This window comes from Lepidochelys kempii, chromosome 9 (genome assembly GCF_965140265.1).
Source record: "Lepidochelys kempii isolate rLepKem1 chromosome 9, rLepKem1.hap2, whole genome shotgun sequence".
NCBI classification, from domain to species: domain Eukaryota; kingdom Metazoa; phylum Chordata; order Testudines; family Cheloniidae; genus Lepidochelys; species Lepidochelys kempii.
In genome coordinates, this window is record NC_133264.1 from 32,063,331 (window position 1) to 32,085,903 (window position 22,573).

General features: G+C 41.3%; 1 protein-coding gene across 4 annotated transcripts in view; it reads left to right on the top strand.

Annotated features, from left to right (window-relative positions):
* Positions 1 to 22,573, top strand: part of PCOLCE2 (procollagen C-endopeptidase enhancer 2) — a 50,578-nt gene that overhangs the window by 8,946 nt on the left and 19,059 nt on the right. For all 4 annotated transcript variants that reach the window (XM_073359772.1, XM_073359769.1, XM_073359771.1 and 1 more), the window contains exons 3-5: positions 4,516 to 4,771; positions 6,107 to 6,231; positions 9,491 to 9,627. In XM_073359772.1, coding sequence (XP_073215873.1) covers positions 4,516 to 4,771; positions 6,107 to 6,231; positions 9,491 to 9,627 — 518 coding nt within the window. The remainder of the gene's footprint in view (positions 1 to 4,515; positions 4,772 to 6,106; positions 6,232 to 9,490; positions 9,628 to 22,573) is intronic.

A 22,573-nucleotide genomic window follows, 5' to 3' on the forward strand; every position in this document is an offset into this window, starting at 1 on the left:
TCTATGAAACTAAAATAAGGAAGGCAGAATTGTCACAAACCTTTCAGTCTAAGACCCCAATCCAGCCTGCTGTTCTGTACAGAGTCCCACTGACTACATTGAAGCTCTCTGTGGGACCATAGGCATGCCCACATGGGATCAGAGCCTAAAGGGCATACCTACACCTCTTGACAACAACAGGAATTTTGCTTGCAGAGATCAGACAGACTAATGGGGCCTGATCCTGACAATACAGTTTATTGATGCATAACATCAGTGGTATTACTCAGTTAAGTGAAGTTATACATGTGCTTTAATATTTTCAGGATTAGGACCCAAGATTTCTCGTAAGAAATGCCTGGTTTTTACTAGTTTCCCAAACTCTTTTAAAATTATATATATTATATATATAATTTTACATAAAAAAAAACCAAGTTAAAAGAAAGCTATGGTTGAAAAGTTAAGAGAAAATGCCAGTATTAATGTTGCCTGTGCAACTTTTTTCCTGCTCCTTTGCATAAGTGTATAACAAGAGTCTCTCTCATATTGCTTAGACGGTGACAGAGCCAGGAACAGAATCCAGCTCTCCTGATCCTGGTCCAGTGCCTTACAGATCATTCTCTTCTTTTGGATCCTTCTGCCTCATTCATTGTCCATCCTGTGCACTGAATGAGGCAGGGAATCATATAGAACAAATAGTATACAATCACATAATTAAAGACTATCATAATGCATATAGCCCAGGAGGCTAGCATTTCCTAACATTCGAGAGCTTCACTTTGCAAACGTCTATAAATAAAAGAAAGAAAGATTCAGTCATGTGGAAGCATATTGACCCGTTCATGGGTCATTAACAGCTCGTGACTAGGGTTGCCAACTTTCTAATTGCACAAAACCAAACACTCCTGCCCTGCCCCTTTCCTGAGGCCCTGCCCCCGCTTACCCCCTCCTTCACTCGCTCTCCCCTACCCTCACTCACTTTCACTGGGCTGGGGCAGGGGGTTGAGGTGTGTGGGGGAGGGAAGGCTCTGGCTGGTTTATAATTTAGCCAAATCTGAGTGGATTTTCACAGGGATGGCAAAAGGCACCTCTCTGGCTCCAGAACTTTCCACCTGCCAAATTTAAAGTTCCTAGTCTAAACCATGGGAAGAGCAAGATCGCCTCAAAGAAATGATTGGGGGGGGGGAAACCCACAAACATTGACTAATTTCCTTAAACCCATTCTCTGAAACAACTGTTTTTGCTGTCAAGTATGAGAGCGGTAGCCGTGTTAGTCTGGATCTGTAAAAGCAGCAAAGAGTCCTGTGGCACCTTATAGACTAACAGACGTATTGGAGCATAAGCTTTCGTGGGTAAATACCCACTTCATCGGGCCACTACATGCATCTGACGAAGCGGGTATTCACCCACGAAAGCTTATGTTCCAATACGTCTGTCTATAAGGTGCCACAGGACTCTTTGCTGTTTTTGCTGAAATTTTCAAAAATAACTCCAAAAAGAGATCAAGGAAAAGTTTGGTCCATATGGTTAAACTTTGGCAGAGTTGTAAGTGACTGAAAACTTCAGCTTATATTGGAAAGTGTAGGTAAACTTATCTATGGGCACACTTCCAATGCTGCCACTACTAAAATGATTAAGACATGTCGTTGCCCCTAAAGGCCAACTGAGTTGGGACCCTTTTGTTCTAGGCACAATACAAACACACAGATATTGGCAGTTCCTACCCCAAAGAGCTTACATTATTTTACTCACTAATGCTTTGCCTCTCTGATAATCAGGACGGTTCTATTTATCTTCTTAATTTTAAGGCCAAATGTTTCAAATTTGGATGTTAATTGACTTGTCCAAGGTCACAGAGTTTGTACAGTCATAAATAATACCTGGTTCTCCTGACTCCCAGGCCTGTGCCTTAGTCCTTCCTCCATAAAAATAACCTTATTTTGCTGTGTGTCAGACAGGCAAAAAGAAGGAAATTCTGAGTGAATTAATTGCGGTTAGAAAACAGAAGTGCATCAAGAATGTCAAATGTGCCCTGCATCCTCTTCCCCTTCAACCCCCACTTTTAGTGCCTCTGAGTTATTCAGTCGAGGAGTTAATATGAGCTGGAGATATGCATATGCTGGAAACTTTATACTTTCTGGGCTTCTGTAGGTGTGGATAAATTACATTTATGCTCTAAACTACATATATATGTTTAGAATCAAACACTCTGTAGTCCCTTTAGACTACATTTCCATCTGCTGGAAAAAGTCAGCTACATTTCTGTTTTCCCCACAGTGGTTATCCATTCAAGATAAAAATAAATGGGCAGATTTTTAAAGGCACTAATGGCAATTAGATGCCTGTCATTTATGCTTTTGAAAATCTCCCCCAAAGTCACTAAAATTAAAATGATAGAAATTCAACTTATTTAGGAGACTGATTTAAAACAAAAGGAACTTTGGTCTTTCTCTTTTAAAACTTCCACTAGTTGCTAACTACTTTCTTACAGGTTCTAATCTCTGATGCATCACAAGCACACGTCATTTGTTTAAGCCAGGCTGGACTTGTGTGTCACCCCCTTCCCTGTGGCAGTGCCAAGAGGTTACCAAGAGTTCTAGAGCTGTAGGAATTTAGATTTCCCAACCCGAGATTTGTGGATAGGGCAGCCCTTGGGGCCGATCCTCAGATGGTGTAAATTGTCATCATTCCATTAACTTCAATGGAGCTATGACAATTGATGCTTTCTGAGGTTCTGCCCTAAGCACCTCTTGCTGCAGAGAATTTATCTGCATGAGCACTAATCCACCCAAGCAACACCACAGCTTGGTACTACAGAGTTTTGTTAGATATTGTTTTGGGGCTTCTGCAGGAGGCAAACTTTCTCCTGGTTATCTTGGGTTCCTGTGGGCTAGGGAATTGCCAGCTACACAGGGCTTGCTCAGGACAGAAGTCTATTGTATAGTATTAGGTCCGTTGTAGGAAGCTTGTATTATAGGTTCTTTCATTCTTTAAATATATGTATACAAAGAAAAGTCATGAGTTACTCAGCAACAGATAAAAGCCAAGGCTGAACTTTCAGTCTTAAATACTCACAACTTACACAACTTATTTTTCTATAGCTCTTACAAACCCAAAGACTCGACAGATATGTACATGCCTAACCTGCATAACTATGTAACAGTACTGCACATCCAATTCCTACCGTTCATCACCACCACTCATGTCATGTCTCAAATTTAGATGGTAAACTCTTTGGAGCAGGAACTGTCTCCTTGCCTTGTGTAGTGCCCAGCACATTTTGGGTTTCAAAAAAAATAATATGTGTTTTCTTTCTGGACAAGTGGATAAGTGTACTGAGTTTTGAATTGAGATCACTTTGTGTATTTTTAAAAAGCTTCCCTGTGTCTGTTTTAAACATAATTATTTCTATCCAAATTTATTCTCCATTTAACCAAAGTCTTTAGATGCTTTTTGTTAAAGCAGCAAAACAGCATTAGGCCTTAGTGTTCCAGGAACCAGAGAGTTACATTTTAAATTGCTTTTTGGTTAAGGGTAACTTGTGTCTAGACCCTTATAACCAAAGGCTCTCTTACCATCATCACATACTAATGGCTTGCTTGAACTCTGTAGCCAACATGTAGTTTTACATATTCTTTATCAAAATAAGTATTTCCACTACATCCATGGAACTAAATAGGTTCCATCTAGTTGTTAATTTGAGCTATGCAGTATTAGCCATAAAGTTTCCCTTTTTCTTTTTTAAATTGATATTGTGTTTATTAAATTACTACTAGAAAATGTAAAATCTCACAAATTGAAAGGCTTTATTATAAACCCTTGAATGCCACAGATAACCAGGATGAGAGAGGCAAGTGAACTAAACTCAAAATTGATTGACTGGTTCATATTAAAAAGATGGCACTGACATCACCCAGTTATCAGAGTAGCAGCCTTGTTAGTCTGTATTCGCAAAAAGAAAAGGAGTACTTGTGGCACCTTCAAGACTAACAAATTTATTTGAGCATAAGCTTTCGTGAGCTACAGCTCACTTCATTGGATGTATTCAGTGGACTGCATCCGATGAAGTGAGCTGTAGCTCACGAAAGCTTATGCTCAAATAAATTTGTTAGGCTCTAAGGTGCCACAAGTACTCCTTTTCTTATCATCCAGTTAGTTAGCCCTGCATTAATGAGTTCAATGATGGATGTGACATCACTGGCAGAGGATGTGCTTGGGCCTTAGAGTTGCAGTTGAATTGGGATGTGATGGATATTGAATAGCAGTTATCAACATTTGTCAAAGCACCATTCTGGAGAAAGGATGCTATGCAACAGGAAGGGATAGAGCTGGGAACAGAGAGGGAGTATCCCATATTATTTGTTCAACATCTCATCTGTACTTGAATGAAGAATTTGATTGGTAAGTTGGGGGAAAGAAACTTGAAAATATGCACAGTTGAAAACACAAACAACAGTTATGTAGAGCACCAGAGCAGCTAGTCATGTGATGATAATTATTATGTTGTTAAGATACATTACTCTCTCCCTTCTATAGGTGCCTGAAGGAAAGGTGGTAGTTCTGTCTTTTAGATACATAGACTTGGAAAGTGACAACTTGTGCAGATATGACTTTGTGGATGTTTACAATGGTCATGCCAATGGACAACGCCTCGGCAGGTTCTGTGGTACTTTCAAACCAGGTGCCCTTGTGGCCAATGGCAATAAGATGTTAGTACAAATGATTTCAGATGCGAATACAGCTGGAAATGGATTCATTGCTATGTTTTCTGCAGCAGAACCACATGAAAGAGGTATTTTACAACTATGCAAATATTAAAGGCAAACATTCAGAGGCTGTGCTAGCCCATCAAGGGCCCTAAGCAGGAATATTGCTGGAGCCACACCTTACCCTTCACCCACCCCCTAAAAATACTAATTGCATTATTTCTGCAAACGAAAAAAAAATACCAACACATCACATACTAATATGCTTGTTAAAAAGTTCACGTTAAATAAGATGAATGGTATTTTGGGGATAATATTCAATGGGGGCCCTAAGCAACTGCTAAGTCTACTTATGCCTGGCGCCACCACTGCAAACATTAACTTGTCATTTATAGAATGTACTTAGACTTTGAGGCCAAAGGTACTTTAAGTTAAAGTAAGGTTTCCTACTTCTTTGAAAGTTATAACATCCAGAACCTTGCATCCTTGGTACTGGAAGAGTACAATAATGAAGATGCTGCACACTTGTGTTATAGTCAAGGATAATGTAATCACAGTATTTGGTACACGTTATTATTATTTTGGGGCTGGGAGGAGGAGAAATGAAGCCCTAGACTGGCACTTTAAAAAAAGAAGTCTTCAATTTTGTTAAGTTATAAAGTTTTTTTCCTTTTCATTCTCAGTCATGGATATTGACTCCTCTTAGGCACAAAATGCCAATTCCAAGCTTTTCTCTCATCCTCAGTTTTGCGAAGGGGGAAAATAGTTTTAATTTTGTAGTCTGGGAACAAGGGAGAATCTTTTGATCAGCAAAGTTTATCTTAAGACACTGCTAACATGGATCTTATAGAAAAATTATAGCATATGTTAAAGTCTCTGCAAAGTAAAAATACCAGTCACAAACAGTTTTTAGTTTCTTTACTATGAACAAAATCCTCCCCATGGGCATGGAGGGCCCTAAATGCAGTGGAACTAGCAGGGTTGTGTTGCACAAAATGGTGCGGCTGCACAGATGCTATACAGTGGTCTCTAAAACCCTTACACCCTGTGGAGTATTGCTGTGCAGTGGCTCTGGAGAAACATGTCAAGTGAGCTGTATCTTCAGCTACACATATCACTACCAAATTGCCTTCTCCAAGAAAGGGAGCACAGGGACCATGGACACTATTACAAGCCCTTCAGCTCCTGAAATAAACTTCTGGTGCTCAACCCTATGGGGGAATCTGTTGCTGGACCCACAGAGGAAGAACTTCACGCTGAGAGCATTTTCTATGGGTCCCATCTGAGAACCCTTACACAAAAGCTTGTTTCCTTTGGCTACACATAGGAGTTGGGAATTTGGCTGTAGAGGAACAGCTGTATTAAATGCATGACACATGTGCCCTACGTTTTTGGTCAGTATGTTATGTTTTTATTTCTAGGAGATCAGTACTGTGGTGGACGACTAGACAAGCCTTCTGGGTCCTTTAAAACACCTAACTGGCCAGATCGAGATTACCCAGCAGGAGTCACTTGCTCATGGCATATTGTAGCCCCAAAGAATCAGGTGAGCTTTTGTATCTCTTTTAACAGTTACCCACAAAAGTTAACATGTAGGTTGGCAATTTATACTAGTTACTTTGATACTTCATTATGTCAAAGGAACATACGAAAAGGAAAAAACATTAAGAACATTATTAAGGTTACAAATACAGAAATTGAGGGTGTGTGGGGCATACACTATCTATTCATGTGTACTTTCTCTTCATAAGTTGTACAGTTTTCTTGTATGTTTCATGGTTCCTATATTTTTCTGGCATTATTTCCAGTGTTTTCTGTTTTTCAGTTGAGTATTACATCTAATTTAGAATGTAGCTTCCCATATACTCTACTTTCTACATGCTGCTGGGTGGCTAGTCAGGCTTTTAAAACAATGTTTTTTGGGAGGATTTTTGGTTTATTTTGTTAATTAACAGAGGTCCAATAGTAAATTAGATCAGAGTAAAATGAGTGCAAGTGATCCATCTCAGAATAAACAAGATTATGAACATCAGGTTGAAGTTTAACAGAATACGTATGGTTTGTGGTATATTTTCTATTGGATTCATCCATGCATACTTTAACGCATATTAAAAGCAGAAGTACATTATTTCAATAATAACTCTGCCTATCTTCATAGGACATGCATGGGGATGTGTCTTACTAAACAGTTTCCACTATAAAACTCTTATTTGTCTCTATTTTCTTATCTTGAGGTCTCCATCAGCTTGGTCAGTCACTCCACTACCTTCATGGTATGCTTACTGCCATTTTATAAGGCCCTACCACTTCTGCCTCATTTCAGATCCATTTATTTGTCTCTTGTCACTCTAGGTTATTCATTGAATAAATCCTTCCATGCTGTGTTGGGCTGGTCTCAATCTTAGCTTCATCTTTATTTGTTGTTGCCCAGATTTCTGCTCAATAATCTGTATCATGGCAGGGAGTACACAATGACTGAGGCATGTTTGATAGGTTACTTTTCATAACTACATTAGTGTCCTAAAATTCTTTTACATGCCATCCGGATTTTCCTATTAATTTCCAGCACATGACCATAATCTTCCAAATGAAAAAGCTGTCCCTCATAAATGTATTCTTCAGATCTTTAATTCTTTTCCATTTACCAAGATTTTCCCCCCCTTGAACTAGAGCTGTAGGTCAGCTTAGTCTTTCCTGTATGCATATTTAATCCATATTCCTTGCTTGCCATGTACAGGTCATTTAGCAATCTGTAGCTAGGTAAAAAGAAAAGGAGTACTTGTGGCACCTTAGAGACTAACATTTATTTGAGCTTAAGCTTTCGTGAGCTACAGCTCACTTCATCGGATGCAGTGATTTTAACAATACTATCTGTAAATTGCAGATTACTTTGATGCTTCCCACTTATCTCCAGATGAGCTTGAAAACTTTCTACAAGCTTGTAGTGAAAACTTAGGACAGGATTTTCCTTTTGTATTCTTATTCTTAAGATCCTGTCCCCATAAATATTTTAAGTGTCCAAATGGACATACTTTCTATCGATTTCCATAGTGCTTCTCTCTGTGCCATATAGTTTCCAATGTGTCAATGGCTTTTTCCTCGCCCACAAAACCAAGTTTTGTATTATTCACCACTTTTCCTTTTGGCTAGTGAACATGAAGGTTTTCTACACTAAAAACAAGCCATTCAAAGATTCACCATTCTACTGAGCATATTTTCTACATAGATAGGGTTTCTACCTTTTTGGTTTTTATTAGACAAGGACTCAAATCAAGCCATACCCATTTCCCTTCCAAACCAACATAAGACCGTTAAGGCAAGCCTACTCTAATTTAAACCAATAATTGTTTTGTTGATCTCACTAAATAGGTTCTCCTCCGTGGTGGCCTCTTCTCTCCTTCCATTTCATCATTAGACTTTCTGACTGAACAGCAAGATGCCCAGATACAACACGAGGAAGCAGACTAGACATTCTATTGCTTTCCTGCATACACAAATTTTGTTTTTATTCCCTCACCATTAGTTCTCTGTCTCCTATTTTGTGTCCTTTTTTCTCCTCCTCCGTTTGCTCTACCCACTATTCGCTACCTTGTCTACTATCCCCATTTCCTTCCCGCAATTACTCTCTTCCCCTTATTCTTCTCCTCATGTCTCTATTTTGTTTCCTCTAGTACCTCCCTCTCTCTCCACCATCCAAGCCAGTGTCCTGTTCTGTATGCTCTCCCCCACTTTCCTTTTAATTCCATTTGCCCCACTCTCAGCTGCAGCCAATTGAGATTCTGAACCAGAAGACCATGAAAAAGAAGCAACCACTTGAGCAGCACTGGTGAGGGTCCAGTGGAAAAAACAACAAAGGAAAACCTTGAATAGTCAAGACAATCTTCATACCTTTTATCCCCTTGGTCAAAAAGAGCAGATTGTAGTAGTTACAGTAGTAGAGATCCCCCAGCAGATAAACAGCAAGTAATCCCCATGTTTTAGATCTCTGCTTCACTGTTTTTTTTAAAATAGCACATGTATCATTAAAGGATGACTCGCTGGAATCAACTCTACAGTTATATAGTTTTATGTATTGCTGAAAGGTGCTTGATGGGTCCAATATAAGAACCTAAGTAGACAGCACAATTTGATAGTGCATTCCACTCAGTTATTGAGTAACTAAATTGCTATCGAGTTGAATATAGATTCATTTCTTGGTACATCTACATAATTAAATCTCTAAAATATACTATCAAAGTAATTCTTCAGCATAGTAAGATCCACATATGCTACAATGGGTCTTCTGCCTACTTGCAGCTTTGGGGTTGAACTCACATCTGTCAGTTACTGGCTGAAGGATATCTCTCTGCTGTTAATTACTGGTTTAGAACACAGTTTGAGACAAATATGGTATCAAGAGACCCAGCCAGAATACTCTGAAACCAGCCAGAATACAGAGGCACAGATCTGTCTTATCGTTGGAATCAAAGTCTGCTCACAAACTCCCCTAAAAAATAAAATGTATTCCTTCTCTAGCACATGGCTTTTTTTAGTAGCAGTCCTGTCAATTAAATCAGGATTTTGATGAGGAACTCTATTACTAGAGCCCTCTGCTGTTCCCCCCCTTCCATACTGCTAGTGGTTCTTAGGACAAACCTTTGTATTCATATATTGAAGACAGCTAATTGCTTGAATAAGCAGACAGATTAAACAATTTTCATCAATTGATAGCGAAGAGAATAAGGCACACTGATGTTAGTTTTATTAGAGCTCCTTGTTACCTTACTGTAAAAAGCCTTAATTAGGTATTTGTGTTTTTCCCTCAGGTCATAGAGTTAAAGTTTGAGAAATTTGATGTGGAGAGAGATAACTACTGCAGATATGATTTTGTGGCAGTGTTTAATGGTGGGGAAATCAACGATGCTAAAAGAATTGGAAAATACTGTGGAGACAGTCCACCTGCGTGAGTAACTTCCTTGGATTATTAACATAGCTATAACTGTATGTCCTTTTTGATATCAGTTCTTTACTATGTTTTTCTTGAAGTTAGTTTGGCAAAATACGATAGTTTTCTACATCAAGTACATACTGTGGGCTTTTCCTATTATCTCAGCTATATTGCAACTATTGTATTGAATAAGGTTAGACTTTTAAATGCCTGTGTATATGGAGAGATAACCGCTTGTAAAAGTTTCCTCTTTCTTTCACATGGGCTGTCCTGAATGTGGAACATGCCCCATAGTATTTAATTTGTTTGCTCATAACTCTGTGAAATATGGTTGTTCAATGACAATTTATTTTACTTATTACTGATGATTATGCTTTTCACCAAATTATTTTATCCAGTATTTATTTACTGTATGTTAAATCTTGTCTTACCTCATTTGAAATCTGGTCACACATGTCTGTCTCCCCTTTCTGTTCAGTTAGTTGGTGATTTCAGTGCTTTGGGCCTCTGACCAAAGCAGATGTCCTCCCATTCTGGTCCCAAATACAACAGCAAAACATATCCTTGGCTGTCCCTGGGCTAAACTATTGATGCAGAGCTGTGCTAGTTGACCTTTGCCCTTCGGTCAGTTTCTTGTTCATTTTCCCCTGGGTGCCAGGCTGGCAGGTCCTTCACGCCTGGATCAAAGAAGTTTCCACACCACCTGTCAGTAGAGCTGTTGAGGAGCTCTATCCCTTTCCAGTGCTACAGGCCCTCAGGCCCTGGGTCATGAAGGGCTTGTATGCACTCTACCCAAAAATCACCCACTTCACTGCTTAAAAGAGTAATTTCTATTGCCCTTTTAAAAAAAAAATGGCCTTCTTCCTGGCACCTTTCCAGGCTACTTTAGCACAGCCTTCCTGGATTCCTTTCTAAAGTCTTATCAGTCTGGCCTCTTCCTTGAGCTTTTCCAGTTCCTCCCAGGCTCATGCTCAGAGAAGTAAATACCAATTGAATACTATCACAATGCCCCATACCCAAGCTTGCCTCATCCTTGCAGCTTCACTTTATATTTTCTGGAATGCCTTCCCAGTGTGCCTTGCAACAACCTACACAATTCCCAGAGTCCCTCAGCGATCCTCCTTGAATTCTACTTGGAGTAGGGATGTACAGGCCTGTCCTTAAAAGGCCAGTATGCCCTGTAACAATGTTTTATTGGAAAACATTATTTCCAAACATTATTTCTTAGTAATATTTAGTTTTTCTTTCGCTCTGTACTGAAGCACAAGTCAAAGGTTTAAATATGGTATTTTTATGATCTCAATTAATCTCTGTTATGAGATCTGTAGCATTCTATATCAATGCTCTTTGCATGGTAATGCACAAAGCCCATTCTAAAAATTACATGAAGTGGGGCATTTGTGCCTCAGATGACCCAAAATTTTCCCATTACAAACAAATGAAGTCTTTACTTTAGGATCCTATAAGTCTACTGTAGACCTCAGCTACCTGATTCCACCACCCCATTTTCAGCAGCGGCTACCTAATTCTGTATTCACTATTAACCACCTTTATTTTGGTCATTTTCTCTTCATACTTGTCCCATTCTCTGGCTCCTCTGCTGCCCCCTGGACCACTGCTCACCTTCCCTTCAGTTAGTGCCTGTTCTCTGCATTAGGCCTTGTGACAGGTTTCAGAGTAGCAGCTGTGTTAGTCTGTATTCGCAAAAAGAAAAGGAGTACTTGTGGCACCTTAGAGACTAATTGGTTAGTCTCTAAGGTGCCACAAGTACTCCTTTTCTGTTAGGCCTTGTGTCCATGGAAGTGCTACATTCTATAGCACTATCTGCAGTTGTGCTGGCATACTGCTAAAGCAGCTGTGCATGTTAACATCAGAGGGCTCAGACATCAGTGGCACAATTCCATGGCTTAGGATGAACCCGAAAAACATGAGGCAATGAAATAAAAAGACAGAATGCTCCAATTAATTTACGTATTGAATTCAGATACTTTTAGATGAACTCACAAATGAGTTGTCTGAGTTTATTGATCCTTAAACTACCAGAACTTTTCCACTTTGCTAGTCAAATGAATATGATAGAAGAATATTGTCTATAAGCATTTGGGACAACTTGAGGGTTAGAGCATGGTCTATTTTGATGGCATTCATTAGTTGATATACCTCAGCAAGGGGCTGATGTTTATGGCTTCTAAGTTTTGCCATTTACATTGAAAAATATTTTCTAACTCAACATTCATTTATTGTCAAAGTGTGATGCATGCTTGATTTTCTTCTGCTCTGTGATATTAACATGCATACATATTTCATACTTACTATAAGTCTCATATATAGTTATATTACTGCCAGGACTAAAACCCAGAAAGGCTGTGAAAAATTCTTCATTGCATAACTATCATGGCTCCCTGAGAAAAGCCCCTAAAAATACAGCTCTAATGAGGAGCTGTCCAGAGTTAAGTGCACTCAGCCTGAAAAAAAGCCAACCAATGGCACTGTAATTATATAATCAGGTCTGCAAAGCTGGCAGTAGTAAGTCTTAATTATTCTAGAAAATGTGTAAAGTTTCTAAGTGAGGTTAGTAATTTAAGTGTATCACTTCAGCTATAGTATGGCTTCTTGATGCTGAACTACTTCAAGAGATGCCATGTAGCATTTTGTTTCAAGAAATGCAAGCTTTAAAAAAAAAAATCACAAGTCTATATTATTTTAAGGGAGTTTTATGCCTGAGAATGGTCACTAGTTGAGTTGCCAAGAGGAAATATTTCCTTACACAATGACTCTTCCAAATGACAAGTTTGATGGACTGAGACAAATTGTCCTTTATGATTATTTACATTATACCTTCAAGAGAATTGGCTTTCTGTGGTTCTGTACAAAAACACAGTTTTGTTTGTGAATTGTCCTTCAATAAAGCTCAGTTAGTAACCACTATTCATTAAACTTATTTTGAAAATGACTCTTCTAAATTTAAAATTTAATCATTTGTAATAATTCCAGAAAACAGAACAGTTGGATGTTATTTCCCCCACACATAATGTTTTGGAGTTAGAATAATAAAAAAGACAAATTTAACAAAATCAAATTTCCTTAGAAGTACAGGTCTGTCAGTCTCAGGGATCAGTGAAAAGGAAGTCTCTTCTAATCTTTTTCTCCATTTTTCACTTCCCCAGGCAGCAGCCACATATATGAGTGACCCGTATGTCTAAAATTCCAGAGTTAAGATAGGTTTCAGAGTAGCAGCCGTGTTAGTCTGTATCCACAAAAAGAACAGGAGTACTTGTGGCACCTTAGAGACTAACAAATTTATTTGAGCATAAGCTTTTGTGGGCTACAGATGTCTTCTGTAAGTTACTGTAGTTACAATTCCTTAGTTGCCTGGCAGTACCAGGAATCAATGGTGAAATCCTGGTCCTGTTGAAATGATTGGGAGTTTTGTCATTGATTTCAATGGAGCTAGGATTTCATCCTGCATATTTGGTTAACTTCATTTTTCTCCGACCGCTATGATTGGCTTCAGGTCTAGCGTTTGGGGCTTTAATTTACAACTTTCTGAGAATAAAGACATTTTTCAACCATATGGTCAAAGGTCCATCATTGTAGCGTAACTAAAAACAGTAGTACTATAAAAAGTGCCTGATGTTGTTAACAAAGAGCTTTGCACATGCTGGGCCAGGTTGTCCATTAATATCCAAACCCTTCATGTAGCTCAGGTGGTGCAAAGGGATCAGGTTTGGCTATAGTTGGGCAGCAGAAAGTTTCCCTGGTTTTCATAATGATACTGCTCTGTACCTGCAAGTTACATCTTATAACTTTACGTGAAGACAAAAACATATTGTTGCTTTGCAATAGCTCAGTGACAATGTTTTTATGCTATAAATAAATGTGAAGAACTTGGTAGCAATTAGAGCAGGGGACTGAGGGTTAATAATCTTGCTTTGTATTTGTGCCTCAGTCCTTGCTGTGTCCTTGACCTCATTACTTGGGACCTGATCCAACCCCTGTTCACCTCAGTGAAAATTAATATAGTCCTCCTCTTAACCCTTCATTACTCTTTTTATCTATCTATCTATAAAGTGGCACAGTATCTACCTTACAGGGCAGTGTGAGTTTCCATTAATATTTGTAAGTGCTTTGAGGGTCCTTAGTGACTAGTGCTATAAAAGTTCAAAATGTTTCAGGAAAAGTATCCCCATATAAAGGCAAGTTTTCTAATAAATGGAATGTGTTGGTTTTCTGATGGTGAAGCATTTTCTTAAATAAGTGGACCTAACCCCAGACGAGAGGCAGTCTGGTCCATGATGGATTCAACAAATGCTTGTTTAGACATGTTCTTATTAGGGCTGTCAAGAATTAAAAAAATTAACCGCGATTAATCACGCTGTTAAACAATAGAATACCATTTATTTTAAATATTTTTGGATGTTTACTACATTTTCAAATATATTAATTTCAATTACAACACAGAATACAAAGTGCACAGTGCTCACTTTATATTTATTTTTTATTATAAATATTTGCACTGTAAAAGCAAAAAAATTGTATTTTTCAGTTCACCTCAAACAAGTACTGTAGTGCAATCACTTTATCATGAAAGTTGAACTTACAAACATAGAATGATTTCCAAAAAATACTGCATTCAAAAATAAAACAATGTAAAACTTTAGAGCCTACAAGTCCACTCAGTCCTACCTCTTGGTCAGCCAATCACTCAGATGAACAAAGTTGGTTACAATTTGCAGGAGATAATGCTGCCTGCTTCTTGTTTACAATGTCACCTGAAAGTAAGAACAGGCGTGTGACGGGTTGGATCACAGAAACCCCTTTGGGACTGCCACCTGATGTGCCTAGATTACCTCTGAGCCCCTTTTCCCTGCCAGCTTGGGACTTCAATATCTTGCCTTGTTTGAGCCAGACATGCTTGCCTGCTGCAAACACAGATCCAACTCTGAACCACGTCCCCCACAAGCTGCAGGCTTAACTGAAAACAGCTTAAGAAGTGCTCCTGTCTCTCCAGCACTCAGATACCCAGCTCCCAATGAGGTCCAAACCCCAAATAAATCCATTTTATATAAAGCTTATACAGGGTAAACTCATAAATTGTTCGCCCTCTATAACGCTGATAGAGAGATATGCACAGTTGTTTGCCCCCCCAGTTATTAATACATACTCTGGGTTAATTAATAAGTAAAAAGTGATTTTATTAAATACAAAAAGAATGACTTAAGAGGTTCCAAGTAATAACAGGTAGAACAAAGTGCATTACCAAGCAAAATAAAATAAAACATGCAACTCTAAGCCTAATACAGTAAGAAAACTGAATACAGATAAAATCTCACCCTCAGAGATGTTTCAATAAGCTTCTTTCACAGACTGGATGCCTTCCTATCTGGGCCCAATCCTTTCCCCTGGTACAGTCCTTGTTCCAGCTCAGATGGTAGCTAGGGGATTTTTCATGACTGCAGGCCCCTTAGTTCTGCTTCACCCCCTTATATATCTTTTGCACAAGGCGGGAATCCTTTGTCCCTCTCTGGGTATCCACCCCTCCTTCTAAATGGAAAAGCACCAGGTTAAAGGTGGATTCCAGTTCAGGTGACATGATCACACGTCACTGTAAGACTTCATTACCCACTTGCCAGCACACAGGTATACAGGAAGACTTACAAGTAAACAGAGCCATTTACAACTAATTGTCCTGGTTAATGAGAGCCATCAAGATTCCAAGCCACCATTAATGGCTCAAAACTTTGCATAATTACAATAGGACCTCAGAGTTAGATTTCATATTTCTAGTTTCAGATACAAGAATGATACATTTATACAAATAGGATGAACACACTCAATAGATTATGAACTTTGTAATGATACTTTACAGGAGACCTTTTGCATGAAGCATATTCCAGTTACATTATATTGACACTTATTAGCATATTTTCATAACATCATATGGAGTACTCCGTCACAAGGCATTCACATGGCACTGTTGTAGCTGGCGTTGCAAGATATTTACGTGCCAGATGCTCTAAAGATTCATATGTCCCTTCATGCTTCGACCACCATTCCAGAGGACATGCGCCCATGATGATGATGGGTTCTGCTCAATAACAATCCAAAGCAGTGCGGACTGATGCATGTTCATTTTCATCATCTGAGTCAGATGCCACCAGCAGAAGGTTGATTTTTCCTTTTTGGTGGTTTGAGTTCTGTAGTTTCCGAATCAGAGAGTTGCTCTTTTAAGACTTCTAAAAGCATGCTCCATACCTTATCCATCTCAAATTTTGGACGGCACTTCAGATTCTTAAATCTTGGGTCGAGTGCTGTAGCTATTTTTAGAAATCTCACATCGGTACCATCTTTGCATTTTGTCAAATCTGCTGTGAAAGTGTTCTTAAAATTAATATGTGCTGGGTCATCATCCGAGGCTGCTATAAGATTAAATATATGCAGAATGCAGGTAAAACAGAGCAGGAGACATACAATTCTCTCAAGGAGTATAGTTACAAATTTAATTGATGCATTATTTTTTAATGAGCATCATCAGCATGGAAGCATGTCCTCTGGATTGGTGGCCGAAGCATGGAAGGGGCATATGAATATTTAGCATATCTGGCATGTAAATACCTTGCAACACCAGCTACAGAAGTGCCATGCAAACACCTGTTTTCACTTTCAGGTTACAGTGTAAACAAGAAGCAGGCAGCAGTATCTCCTATCAATGTAAACAAACTTGTTTGTCTTAGCGATTGGGAGAATAAGAAATAGGACTGAGTGGACTCGTAGGCTCTAAGGTTTTACACTGTTTAGTTTTTGAGTGCAGTTATGTAACCAAAAAAATCTGCATTTGTAAGTTACACTTTCACGATAAAGAGATTGCACTTCAGTACTTGTATGAGATGAACTGAAAAATACTATTTCTTTTGTTTCATTTTTACAGTGCATATATTTGTAATAAAAATAATAATATAAAATGAGCACTATGCACTTTGTATTCTGTGTCATAATTGAAACCAATATTAAAAATGTAGAAAAACATCCAAAATATTTTTAAAATTTCAATTGGTATTCTATTGTTATAAGTGTGATTAATCACAATACATTTTTTAAATTGAGATAAATTGTTTTGAGTTAATCGTGTGAGTTAACTGTGATTAATTGACAGCGCTAGTTTTTATGTATACTGAGATCAGCTGCCACAGGATAAGAGGGAAGGTTCTCTCATGGATTGGTAACTGGTTAAAAGATAGGAAACAAAGGGTAGGTATACATAGTCAGTTTGAAGAATGGAGAGAGGTAAATAGTGGTGCCCCCCAGGGACCAGTCCTATTCAACATATTCATAAATGATCTGGTAAACAGTGAGGTGGCAAAATGTGCAGATGATACAAAATTACTAAAGATAGTTAAGACCCAGGCAGACTGCAAAGAGCTACAAAAGGATCTCTCAAAACTGTGTGACTGGGCAACAAAATGGAAGATGAAATTTAATGTTGATAAATGCAAAGTAATGCCCATTGGAAAGCATAATCACAACTATACATATAAAATGATGGGGGTCTAAATTAGCTGTTACCACTCAAGAAAGAGATCTTGGAGTCATTGTGGATAGTTGTTCTTCGAGAGATGTCCCTATGGGTGCTCCACTTCAGGTCAAGGTGCGTCCCAGCGCCTTTGATTGGAGATTTCTACAGCAGTACCCCTGCGGGCTGCGCCCGCACTGTGCCTACCTCTCGAGCTGTCAGTGTTTGAACAGTGGATGCACAGCCCAGGCTCCTCAGTTCCTTCTCTACCGTCCCCGGCAAGAGACGGAGTTCAGCAGTGCTCTTTGAGATTAGCTAGTTAGTTTGTTTCTCAGTTTAGTTAGATAGTTTTTAGTCATTAGAGTTACTATTTAGATAAGTTACATTAAATGTTACACTTTTAAAAAAAAAAAAAAAAAAAAAAAACCTCCACGGTTACGGACATGCCCAGGCTTCACGAGATGCGCCTCCCGTAATGATGCCATCCCCATCTTGGACGGGCATTCACAGTGTGTACACTGTTTGGGGGGGTCTCATGTACCCCCAAATGAGTCCACTGTACCAAATTGAAAGCGCGGACCCGCAAGGACAGGGAGCTCAGACTTAAAATGCTGCTCCTGGAAAACTGTCTCAGACCTGCATCTGACCCTGGCCAGCAAACCTCTGTGACACCCTCCAGAGGCAAAGCAAAGGCAAAAAAAATGGCCAGCTTCCTCCCCCTCAGGAGCTGTTCCTCAGGGAAAAAGTTAAAAGCAGCTCTCCTGTCTCTGGTAATTCCCGCTCCGTGGCTCAGTACCTTTCACGTGGCAGGCACCTCAGGCACCGACCATGAGTCGGCTGCCTCACTACATGGTGCCGAGGCTCAGGGCTTTCAGTTGCGTGCCTCTTTCAGCTCTTCTACGGCCACCTCTGTCAGTATGGTGCCGAGAGCTGCTACGGTTCTGAGAATACAAGAGGTGGCTGCGGCACCGTCCTTTGATCTTGTGGTGCCGCTTTTGCAGCTGCCACTCTCAGCACCGAGCCTCCAGCCTCCTTTGCAGTTCCTGCCTCAGGGGCACCTACTCTACGGAGCCAGCTTGCACCCCCGGGACACCCTTCGGTGCATCAGCAGATGCCCCAGCAGACTCTGCCTCCATCAGTTACACCGGCATCAACTCCTGGTCAGTCAGCTCCACCGCAGTTTTTACAGCCAGAGGAATTAAGGGTGTCCCATGCTCCTGACTCTCCTCTTCTTGGCACCAGTCTCTCACAGAGACCTTTAGCACTCTACCTTCAGTACTCCCCTACCACTTCAAGCCCCTCCAATGAAGTGTGGGAGAGGAGGAGGAGGAAGAGGAAGATGATGCCCAGATGGTTTCTTCTCAATACTCTCCCCAGATTCAGTTACCTACAATTGGGAGATGCATTACAGCACAATCTCCATATCCTCATGGCTATCCACACTGGTATGACAATCCCTGGATGGGACCACCTATGCCCGCCCATCCCCAGGGCAATGACCACACTGGGATCCATGGACCTATACCACACCACACTCAGGTGTTCCGCAGGCTGCCCGGAGGAAAGCTGTGAGACCCTCCCCACTGCCGGCTTACACTGAAATCCAAATAAGACCTGAAGTGGCTGCCACCCCTACAGAGGACACTGGCCCGCACACCTCCTCTACAGCGATAACACCACAAGATGCCATGGTACACCCACCACCTCCCACTACTGATGAGCTCGCTCGCTTTCAAGAATTGTTTCAGAGAGTAGCAGAAGAGCTCAAGATTACCCTGGAGGAGGTACCTGAAACACAGCACGAGCTTACCGACATCCTGCAAGCTATGACCTCCTCCAAAATAGCCCTACCAATTAATGGGGCCATTATGGAACCTGCTAAAACTATGTGGCAGACCCCAGCCACAATAACACCCATTAGCAAGAGACTGGACCGCAAATATTTTGTCCGCAAATATTAAGGGTTCTGAGTTGCTATTTATGCACCCCTCACCTAATTTGCTAGTGGTCGATGCGGCCAATCAGAAAAACAAATACCAACACTTCTGGTCCACTCCATCGGACAAAGATAACAAGAGACTGGACTCCTTTAGCCACAAAGTGTGTTCTTCTTCCACTTTGCAATTTAGAGTAGCGAACTATCCGGCACTCTTAGCAAAATATGATCACAAAAATGGTGCTAAGAGAATGCAATTTATTGAGGATGTGTCGGAGGATAAACTACAACAATTTAAATCAGTGGTGTCTGAAGGCCAATTGATCTCCTGCACAGCTCTTCAAGCCATCCTCAATGCTGCAGACACAGTGGCCAGATCCACAGCCACGGCCGTCGTCATGCGGCAGGCCTCATGGTTTGCTTCTTCCTCCTTTCTGAAGGAGATACAGAATATGGTTGAAGATTTCCCCTTCAATGGAGACAAGCTCCTCGCCTCTATGACCAGTGAGGTCCTTCACTCTATGAAGGACTTATGTGCCACACTCCAATCCTTAGGCATCCAAACACCTGCCTCAAAGAAGAGACAATATAGATATCAGCCATACCAACGACCGCGTTACCATACCTTTGTGCAACATACACCTTTAAGACAAGATGATATGCAACAACAACAATGACATAGGCCCAGGAACCAACGACGTTGCCCTCCACAAACAATAGCGACCTACCCTCCTAACCCAAATAAACAAATTTGAAGTCTTGGTCGAAAGTATAGAAAACCTTGCACCCTCTCCAGCGCCAACTCCAACCAACCATTTTTTTGGACACCGTTTGTGTCTGTTCCTGGCCGACTGGAAAACCATCACTATGGACAGATGGGTCCTGGAAATTATCAGATCGGGTTATGCCATCCCCTTCCTCTCCTTACCTCCCCCCCACCCTCTCCCTCTTCAGGGACCCCTCTCACGAACAGTTGCTCTGTCAGGAGGTACAACACCTCATACATCTTGGAACAATAGAGGAGGTACTTCCTCAACACAGAGGGAAAGGGTTTTACTCCCACTACTTCTTGATGGAAAAGAAAAACGGCGGTTGGCGCCCTATCCTCAATCTTCGACGTTGGAACAAGTTTGTCAAGAAACAGAAATTCCGGATGGTTACTCTCCCAATGATAATTCCGACGCTGGAGCAAGAAGATTGGTTTTCAACCCTCGACCTCCAAGACGCATATTTCCATGTCTCTATCCACCCTGCCCATCGACGTTTCCTCAGGTTTGCTTTGGGAGCGCAACACTACCAATATAGAGTCCTCCCATTTGGCCTCTCCACCACACCACGTGTCTTCTCCAAGGTGCTAGCAGTTGTAGTAGCATATTTCAGGAAAAAAGGAATCCTCATATTTCCTTACCTGGACGATTGTCTCCTCAAGTCTCCCACTCAGTTAGAAGCGAACCACGCAACTCTTGCAACCCTTCACTGCTTCTGCACCTTGGGCCTGCAAATAAGCAAAACCTACCCAACAAATCAACTTCATCGGTGCCCACCTCAATTCCACCATCGGTCTTGCATCTCTCCCCCAGGACAGATTCCACACATTGGGCAACCTTATTACCCAGATACGTGCCAGCCCACAGACTACAGTCTGAGACTCCCTACAGCTCTTAGGACATATGGCTGCTCACACATTTGTTGTCGCAAATGCTTGCCTGTACATGCAATGCCTTCAGGATTGGCTAGCCATGGTATACAAACCAAACAAGCACAGGCTAAACAAGTTACTAACTATGCCCCAGTAAGTCAAGGACTCGCTTCTGTGGTGGACCTCTCCCATCAACCTCTGCACCAGGATTCACTTCTGACAAGATCCCCCTTCAGTTACCATCACCATAGATGCATTCCTCAAGGAGCACACACTGGCCACCTCACCACTCAGGGTCTCTGGGCCCCTTCTGAAACCAAGCTTCACATAAATTTGCTAAAGCTCCGGGCCGTACACAATGCCTGCCTCCATTTCCTTCCCATCATCCAAAACCACCGAATTTGAATCATGACCATCAACATCGCATGCATGTTTTATGTCAACAGACAGGGGGGAGCCCAGTCACACAGAGGTGGTAAAACTTTGGAACTGATGCCTTCAATACAATATCCATATCTCCGCCTCATACCTGCCAGGTTCTCAGAATACCACCGCAGACTAGCTCAGCCGATCGTTCCCCATACAGCACGAGTGGGAACTCAACGACACCATTCTTTCCAACATTTCCCAGACCTGGGGTTATCCCCAACTGGATCTATTTGCCACAGCAACAAACAAAAAATGCCCGACATTCTGCTCCAGAACAGACCTGGGGAAACACGGGGGAGACGCCTTTATGCTCCCATTGTCTGAAACTCTCATGTATGCGTTACCACCAATGCCTCTATTGCACAGAGTTCAGAAGATACGAACAGACAGAGCCAACATCATTCTCATAGCCTGAGCGTGGCCCAGATAACCGTGGTACCCCTTCCTCCTGCGCATGTTGGTCAAACCACCCATTCCCTTTCCCCCACTCAGCAACCTCTTATCACAATGCTGGGGACAACTGTTTTATCTCGACGTACGTCTCCACCTGAGGACTTGGCTGATCAATGGTTCTCTAATGCGGAGTTAACATGTTCGGACCAAGTGCGCTCTGTCTTGCTACACAGCAGAACATACAACACGTGCACTACCTACCTGCATAAATGGAAATGGTTCACATCTTTGTGCACTGACAAACAGACCTCTCCAGTTTCTGCTTCACTCCCACTGATACTGGATTACCTGTTACACCTTAAAACATCTGGCCTTTCTACAAGCTCACTCGAGCTCTACCTCATGGAATCACCGCCTTCCACCATAAGATTGACAATGTTACGGTCTTTGCCCATCCAATCACCAAAAGGTTCCTGAAGGGTATCCAGACGTTATACTCAGACATGAAACCACCTGCTGCACCTTAGGATTTACACCTTGTCCTCAAAGCCCTGATGGCTAAACCCTTTGAACTGATGGCTACCTGCTCCCTTCCTCATAGCAATCACATCTTCCACACAAGTAGGAGAAATGGGGGCGCTTATGGCAGACCCTCCGTATACCATGTTCTTCCATGATAAGCAGGGCCGGCTCCAGGCACCAGCACACCAAGCAGGTGCCTGGGGCGGCAAATGTAAAGGGGGTGGCAGGAGGTCGGGCTCTGGGGTGGCAATCCGTCCTCAGTGGTAGCGGGAATTCGGCGGCCGCTCCATCATAGCGTGCTTGGCGGAAATTCGGCGGCAGGGACGCAACTCTTCTTCGGTAACCGTACCATCACTCTGCCTCTGTGTTCAGCAGCAAGGTTTTTTGTTTTGGTTTTTTTTGCTGCTTGGGGCGGCAAAAACGCTGGAGCTGGCACAGACGATAAGGTCACACGCCGCACGCATCCAAAGTTCTTGCCTAAGATACACTCTTCCTTTCACCTCAATGAATCTATACACCTCCCAACATTTTC